The 8,129-nt window shown below is 49.5% G+C and overlaps 1 protein-coding gene across 1 annotated transcript; it reads right to left on the reverse strand.

Moving 5' to 3' along the window:
- Positions 1 to 1,561: 1,561 nt before the first annotated feature.
- On the reverse strand, positions 1,562 to 6,101 carry LOC125552860 (metal transporter Nramp5-like). Its single transcript, XM_048716558.1, has 12 exons — positions 5,856 to 6,101; positions 5,655 to 5,733; positions 5,515 to 5,555; positions 5,211 to 5,289; positions 5,019 to 5,123; positions 4,274 to 4,565; positions 4,108 to 4,177; positions 3,832 to 4,005; positions 3,637 to 3,741; positions 3,296 to 3,427; positions 2,836 to 2,931; positions 1,562 to 2,070 (listed from the first exon to the last, which is right to left on the reverse strand). Exons 1-12 carry the CDS (start codon positions 5,970 to 5,972, stop codon positions 1,738 to 1,740), a joined length of 1,623 nt encoding a protein of 540 aa, XP_048572515.1. The 5' UTR covers positions 5,973 to 6,101; the 3' UTR covers positions 1,562 to 1,737.
- Positions 6,102 to 8,129: the final 2,028 nt, after the last annotated feature.

The following is an 8,129-nucleotide window of genomic DNA, read 5'->3' on the forward strand; positions in this document are numbered from 1 at the left end:
GGAAGACGTAACATGGAAAAACATTGATGCTCGGGTTGATGGAGGTCCATGTGCCTCAGGCCATGGTTGTCGGACTGACGGCGTCGACTTAATTTCCTCTTTGAGGCTAGTGGCCTTGACCAGGTTGGTGATCGCCTTGATAAAGAAGGGTGATTGGTTTCTTCATGTAGATTGTCCTGTAGCGCTCGACAGCAGCAGTGAGCGGTGTGCCGTGGGCGGCGGAGATGCCGCCAGGCATGTTCTTCATGAGCACTAGCCGAGCCTTCTCCGAGGCATGGGTGGCTTGTTGGCTTGCCCGCCAACCTCCCGCTACATATTAGTTACACTGTAGTACCGCTTCACGCGATACTTCCGCTCTGGCGTCGCTCCGATACATCCCTCTGTATCCAGTGACATTTACCAATAGTACCGCTCCGGTGGAACTACCGTGCTTGTACTCTGAAGTACATACTGGCTGGCACTGAAACTACCGCTCCCCTAGCAGTAGTACCACTTGAACACGGGCAGAGTGCATAATAGTTGGATTCAAGCCCCCACTATATAAAGGAGGTCTTCTTCCCTAAGAAGACCTACCTCTTTTCTCCCATTGCTTCATTGTTGTCCTAAAGCTCAAACTCGCCCAATCTTCCTCCCTAGCCATCAAAACTTGTTGATGCTCTAGAATTTGAAGGAGATGGCATCGATCTACACTTCCATCAAGAGAAATTTGATTCCCCCACTAATCCCTTGCGGATCTTGTTACTCTTGAGTGTTTGGGCATCCTAGATGGAAGCGGTGCTTCGGAGCCACATTCCATTATGGTGAAGTGTTGTGGTGGTGTTGGGAGCCTTCGATTACGTTGTGGAGAGAGCCCCAACCTTGTTTGTAAAGATTCGGTCGCCGCCTTCAAGGGCACCACTATTGGAATCACGGCATCTTGCATTGTGCGAGGGCGTGAGGAGAATACGGTGGCCCTAGCGGCTTCTTGGGGAGCATGTACCTCCACGCCGCTCCAACGGAGACGTACCTCTCCCTAAAAGGAGGGAACTTTGTTAACACATCCTCATCTCCATTGACTCCACTTGTGGTTACTCCTAACCTTTATTTTGTGCAAGCTTATATTGTGTTCGTATCTTGTGCTTGCTTGTGTTGTTGTTGTTGAGCTCATCATATAGGTTGTCCACCTAGTTGCATATCTTGACAACCTATTTTATTGTTAAGACTAAACTGTTAAAAGTAGCTAAACATTGTTAGTCACCTATTCCCCCTCTAGTCGACCATATTGATCCTTTCAACGATGCAGTGAGTGGCACCGAGCTGTGGCGTCCAAGTGGAGGTGAGGAAGAACTTAACCAGGGGGGCGGAAGGTACGAGGGGTGTCCGGGTTCATGCAGATCGGGGGGTTAGTGGGATTAACGGTGAGGGGAGGGCCGGGCGGCAAGGCGGCAATAGTCATGGGGCACGGAGGGCGAGGGCAAGCGGTTAGGGCTGGGTAGGCTTGGGGGGGGGGGGGTACCCGTCGTGGCTAGACCAAGAAGAAAAGGAGGAAGAAGAATGATGCGCACATGATTGTCGTTGAATGTTGATCGTACGCTCAAGAGAGAAAGTGACTAACGCTGAAAACAACATGCTTACAGGTACCTGATGGTATAGGCGATCCCAAAACATATACGAGCAACTACTACTTCATCGTACATATACATGTTCACAAGACGAGGCGAGATGTCCATGCATGTAGCTATCATAAAGTCTCTATAGCTAGCCTGTGCTGTGGGCCGGGAGCGGTATGTCTGCCAAGTCCTCCCGGTAGGGCACGGGCTCGTCGTCGTCCTCCCCGCTGCCGCCCGCCGCCTTCTCCGCGTCGGCCTTGCACGAGTCGGCGACGAAGGTGACGACGGTGTCCTTCCTGAAGGTGAGGTAGACGACGGCGACGAGGTAGACGAGCATGAGAGGGCAGACGACGACTCCGACGAGCACCTTGGCGTACGTGGGCAGCGAGCTGTTGATGAGCCACCCCATGAAGCTGGTGCTGAGGAAGTAGACGTTGATGCCGATGAGCATCAGCCCAAGCGTCCACGAGAACACGATGATCTGCACGCAAGTACGAGCATTTAATTTGCGATAAACAGAGCAGCAGAGTGGCGGGGCTAGACAGAATCAGCTGGAGGGACGAAAGGTAAAATATGAATCTCATCTTAGCCTTCATATTTCTTCACAAGTTGCCTTCAATGTTGGGGGGGGGGGGGGGGGGGGGGGCCCCCCCCCCCCCTGCCGGGACAAAAACTACATAACTAGCGTAGGTACAAGCCGGCGCCAACCACAGATATGAGGTAGTGCACATTCTTAGGGCATGTACAATGCATAGCCTTAAGATAATGCTTCACATGCCATGTATGATCGGATATGACGTAAAGTAGGTTCGGATAGAGAAGCGGGATCCTTTTCAAGAGGCGGGTACTTGAAAAGAAAAAATGTGGTCTGATGACAAAAACTGAAAAGGTTGAAGTAAAAAATAGAGATACATGTGTACTAGCATTATAATCATGCATGTGATTTAACCGGTCGTCCAGATGCTTGATAGTACATATATTTGTTTGGTTCAGCTTGGACGTACGTGCGCTGCTGCGCTGCTGCGTGTACAAGTGGTCAAGTGCATGGATCGATCATTGCATTTTCATCAAGAACATGGCATGTAGGGTGACCATCGATCGATCAGTACCAGGCTAGCTAGGGTGGTACTGGCCGGTACGGTTGTGTGGCGATGCACAATTATTGAGGTGCATGATCATGCATGCAGGCAGGAGTACGTGTCCAAAAACAAGCAACATGGAGGGAGGGAAAATAGCGATTGCTTACGTAGATGGAGTTCTTGTGCGGGCCCATCTTGCTGCTGCTGCTGCTGAACTTGAGAAGCGGGATGAGTGCAAACGGCAGCTCAAACGACAGTATCATCTGCACAAAGAAGATCCAATCACATGAATGAATGAGACCAATTATACATAAGACAGAACCCAATCATTCCGTCGCGGTAGTTACAAGAAGGGCATAGAAGTTTTCAGATGCTTGATTTGCTAGTGCATATTTGTCAGTCAAGCACTCGCTGGCTGGCTGTTAGTAAAGTCGTAGTTAAGTCGTGCGAAATATAGTAGTGGACGGGGCACTATGTATGTGTGTGTGTGTGTGTGTGTTTTCTGACCGAGCAGCGACGGGGACCGGCGTTTTCGCCGGTGCTACTCCAGCCGCCGTCGTTTTCGTTCTCCCTGATATTGACAGTGAGGGAGGCTCGTGTAAAGAGAGGAAGGCGAGGTCGCCGTACCGACGCGATGATGATGAGACGGCCGGCGCCATTTGACCCGCCGATGATGGAGACCACCAGGCTGGGCGCAATGGCGATGCAGCGTGTCATCAGGTTCCTCAGCCACGTCTTCATCTTGATGTCCAAGAACCCCTAATTTTCACAAGGAGAAAAAGGAAGGGCCATTTGTGCTTAAATATTTGAGAGTGCGATCGAATTAGCAGACTAAGAAAACCACAGATACATGCATGCACGCGTGGACTAAAAGGAGACAAATTAGTGGTGGAGTATCAGAGAAAGATGACAAGTAACTCTACTTACTTCTAGAATAGACATGTCATACATATATAGCTGGAAAGTACCTGCATGATGTACTGGCCGGCATATGTGCCGGTAATGGTCGAGCTTTGCCCTGAGGCTAACAGCGCCACCCCGTACACGATCGAGCTGGATCTGCCCAGCACGTTCTGATGCGTCCAACAACACAAAACATTTCAATCAAATTGTTGTATTATCTTGTGTTAATATTTGCACTAGCTAGTCGTGCTGTTACGTACCTTGAGCAGAAATGAGGAGTTGTCCAGACTGAGGTCACTGCATTTGTCGATGTCCTCCGCCGAGAGGTTCTCCCCGAAGCAGACGGTCCCGGAGACAGAAATGACGGCTATGTTGATGAGCAGCGCCACGAACAGCGCGAAGCCGCTCTCGTACAGGAAGAACCTGCAAGCATCCTGATCGACACACAGATATGCTTACTAGGCAAAGCTATTACATGTTGGGGGGGGGGGGGGGGGGGGGGGGGGGGGGGGGGGGGGGGGGGTGAAGGAACCAACCTTGATTCCTCTTACTGATGACGGCGTCTTCCTGGACAGCACCAACGCCGAATGCAAGAACAAGTTGTGACTGTACTCAAACAAAATGAGAAACCATGTTTAATTAGTTAGGCACTCTAATTAATAACATTTTCACAGTTGATAGTTTTTAGCAATCCACACTTACGGCATAACTAGAGCTCCAAGGAGGGCAATGGCATCTCCGGTGGCGCCATTCCCCTTGAGCTTGGGAATGAACAGACCCTTGAGGACCTCCTTCGCCGGAGGCTTCACTATGCTCAGCTCTCCGAAGAAGCATGCGGCCATGACGAAAACCAGCATGGAGATCAGAAACTCGAGCTTGCGCACTCCATATCTTTGTAGGCCAAGGAGGAGGAGCGTGCTGGAGCCGGTGATGAGAACCCCGATCCACACAGGTATGCGGAACAAGAGGTAGAAAGCGAATGCTGTCCCAATCACTATGTAAACAAACAAGTTAACCGATCGATTTCGTAAGAAACTTAGAAGACATGCATGTCATTATAGATTACTACTAGATTGTTGCTATTTTCAACTGCTGCCGTCGCTCCACTGCAGAAAAACAACGACAAAAGACCTGTTTTCGCCATTGCTACGTAGTGTTTTCAACAAAAGACAATTGGGCACGTCAATAACAAAGTAATACAATTATGTAGACCAGTTCAGCATGTTGACTCCACCATGTGCATACTTGCTATTAGTGTTTTTTATTAAGGGATGTGGTTAATTTAAGATTCATATAGTTAGCAACGGTTGACTAAGGACAACAAGATAGGGAGAAAAGAATGCCGTCCACAGGGGGGCAATGCCCCCCCCCCCCCCCCCCCCCCCCCACACACACACACACACAAAGCACAAAAGTAAATAAACATAGACAGCATAATGATCCGAACCTTCCGGGATATCGGCGGCGATCACCGCCACCTCCGCAAGAAGCCACAGGCAGATCATCACCGGCTTTGGATACTCGGTCTTGCATATCTCCGCGAGATGCTTTCCTGCACGCACGCGATTATCGAGTTAGCTAGCACAACTTGCATTTTGTTTTGTATGTTGAGATTGGCGTTTGTGGACTTTTAATATACCTGTAACCACGCCAAGGTTAGCTGCTAGTGATTGTATGATGAGCGCGAAGATAAGGCCAATCAGAATCACCCAGAGGAGCTGCAAGCACACAATCGACAGGACAAAGCAAAAGACAGAGGTGCCAATTAGTCTCTCAACTCCTTTTGGTTTTGGGATGAGCTGGAAACGGTGAAAAGTTTGAGATTTACTAGAAAGAGAATGCATACTCGATCCACAAAGATCGTTAAAAAAGTGCAATGTCATGGAAAAGTAGAATCGCCTGGGAAAAGGTAGAATCAGCTGAAAAATGTGCACTACCACTACCTCATATCTGTGGTTGGCGCCGGCTTGCAGGTCCGTCTCCACTGCATCAACAGTTCCATCACCATGAGAACCGTGACCCGAGGTATGAACAATGATAAAAGCCAGAGCTGGTTGCAAAAGAGGAAATTAAGGGCGCTTACAGTTGCCAGGATCTAGATAGGCCAGGGACACCATGAACCCAGGCCCAACATGGGAGAGGAATCGCTTCCATGCCGGCTCCTGTACAGCACAGATATTGTAACTAAATTTAACCGATCTCTCTAGCTAGAGCCAGACTCACCATGAACATGAGCAAACGAGCTTCTACATATGCACAAGAGGAGCAAGACATAGCACTGTACCTTGACGAGCGTCTCATCACCGTCTTCAAACTTCTTGCCATCCTGCACATCTTGCACGGCGTTGGCTCGCCAGCTCCTCCCCCTCTCGCTGCTCGGCGCCTCCCGCTCGATCTCCATTGCCGCCGCCGAACTAGCTAGGCCGGCAAGGTTTCTGGAGAAGATGGGGGCAGTGAGGTGGTGACCTCAGTAGCCACCCTCCGGTGGAGCTTAAATAGACCCAACAACGATGCGTGTCCCTTTGCGTGAACGTACAATTGATAGCGCCATCCCGCATCGGCAGCCCGACGGATCAAACGAGGGGTGCCGGAGTCTTACCACGTCTTCCTATTTTCTGCTAGAGCTTGTGTGTGGGGGGTCGCGGTCGCTCAAGCCCCGGATGGCGCCTGCATCTAGTGTTTGTCTGCTGGGAGCTGCTTGGATGATAAGCCAAGATTGGTGATGCCTTATTGTTTTTTGGAGGGATATGTTATTCTTCTATTGGACTGTCTGGAGCAAATAATTGGCTGGAATATACCCCGGAGATGGGCGGTTCTTTGTTTACTGAGAGGTAAAAATATAGTAAGTGGTTCGTAGTATTTTACTGTCGCTCCTGAAATGTAGCGTGTCGTGTAGGAGCGGGTGCGGACTATACGGGCAACCGTTTGTTAATTAGGACGTCTCGTCGCAAAATACATGGATAATTTGAACGGCACGACTGGTTCTAACTTCTGAGGGGTGAGGGCCAGTTTGAGAAGGAAAAAAAAAATCAATGTTGCAAGTGCAGGCTCTTGTCCTATGGGGGGGCGCAATGCCGCCTCTAGGAATTTGGGGCCCTGATTTCTTTAAAAAAATCGTATGCGTAAAGAATTCGTATAACAAAAAAATTATACCCTCACTTAATCATATAATTTAAATGTGTATTAAATTGTATAATATTTGGAGATTTATTGAATTTTAATGCTCAATGAGTAAAGTGATGCTAAAGGAATAAATTGATCTCATGTTCTAACAAAAGCATCACTTGTGAGACACCAAAAAGAAGTTGCCTCCCGGGTGGCACAAGGAAAACCCAGATCCACGCCGACGTCATCGACTCACCACCCACCCCGTCTCTCCCCTCGTTGTCGCCAAAGGATGCCGGTAGGCTAAGCCCGCGCAGCGGGCGGCGGGGTTCTTCGCGGCGGCTCCCCCTCTGTTTTTGGCCGAGAAGTTGTCGAACGGCAGAATTTTTTTCCGGCGGCCTGGCGTGCTAGCTTTGCAATTGCAACAGCTACGCGACACCCAATGGGCCCTTATCTGCCTTTAGATCTATGAAATGGGCCGGGATAGAGGGCCGATGGGCCTAGCTGGGCTCCTTGCTACGAGGTGGGCATCGTCAATGGAGGTTTGGTAGGCCAGCCGGCGATGAACTCAAGAGGTGAGATGGACGGAGAAAGCAAAGCTCGGATGTTGTCCAGACTGATGACAAATGCGTCTACGAGCATCGTCACCTTGTTGAAGGTGTTTTTTCAGGTTCTCGCCTCCTTGTCCTTGTTACTCTAGGGGAAACAATAGATTCAGGATCACTAGATCAGACGATGGAGGCACTGGTGTCATGTTTCCCTCTTGGGGAAGTGTTTTGGAGTTGGTGTCAGCTGAAATGCCCCGTGATTGGTGATGGTGGTCGTCGGTGGCTTGCTTGGAAACAACTATGTGGATGAGAGACAATGGGGTCACGACTACGGATGCGGTAGTCGACTCTTTGGCATGTCCTCGGGGTCGTCATGGACTTCTTGGTATGATGGAGTCGGAGTTGCGCGACAGCGCGATCAATGCCTCAAGAATGGTAGCCTAGCTCGGTGATTCTTCTCGGCGTGGGCCTTGCATAGTTCTTCGTTGTTGATTGTTCTCTAATCAGGTGTCGTTTTGTTCCTGGTGTGTGGTTGATTGATTGGCTTGGATCTTCTTGTGGCTTCTCTACACCTTTGCGGTTGGCTTTGTCGATGGTCGCTTGTGGTGAAGTCGAAGTCGTTTGCTCGGGGTGAACTGATGACGATGACGCAAATGGACAAAAAGTTATACCCTCACTTAATCATAAAATTTAAATATGTATTAAATTGTATAATGTTTGGAAATTTATTGAATATTAATGTTAAAAGAGTAAAAGTGATGCTAAAGGAATAAATTGACCTCATGTTCTAACAAAAGCATCACTTGTGAGGCACCGAAAAGAAGTCGCCTCACGGGTGGCACAAGGAAAACCCAGATCCACGCCGACGTCATCGGCTCACCACCCACCCCATCTCTCCCCTCGTT

The sequence above is a fragment of the Triticum urartu genome, chromosome 4 (genome assembly GCF_003073215.2).
Source record: "Triticum urartu cultivar G1812 chromosome 4, Tu2.1, whole genome shotgun sequence".
Taxonomy (NCBI): domain Eukaryota; kingdom Viridiplantae; phylum Streptophyta; class Magnoliopsida; order Poales; family Poaceae; genus Triticum; species Triticum urartu.

Excerpts from the sequence above, each read along its gene's own strand:
- LOC125552860 (XM_048716558.1), bottom strand. The coding sequence starts at position 5,972 with ATGGAGATCGAGCGGGAGGCGCCGAGCAGCGAGAGGGGGAGGAGCTGG. Across the intron at positions 5,124-5,210 it reads TAACCTTGGCGTGGTTACAG|GAAAGCATCTCGCGGAGATA; the intron begins GTATATTAAAAG and ends GCGTGCGTGCAG. Across the intron at positions 3,742-3,831 it reads ACTCCTCATTTCTGCTCAAG|AACGTGCTGGGCAGATCCAG; the intron begins GTACGTAACAGC and ends TGGACGCATCAG.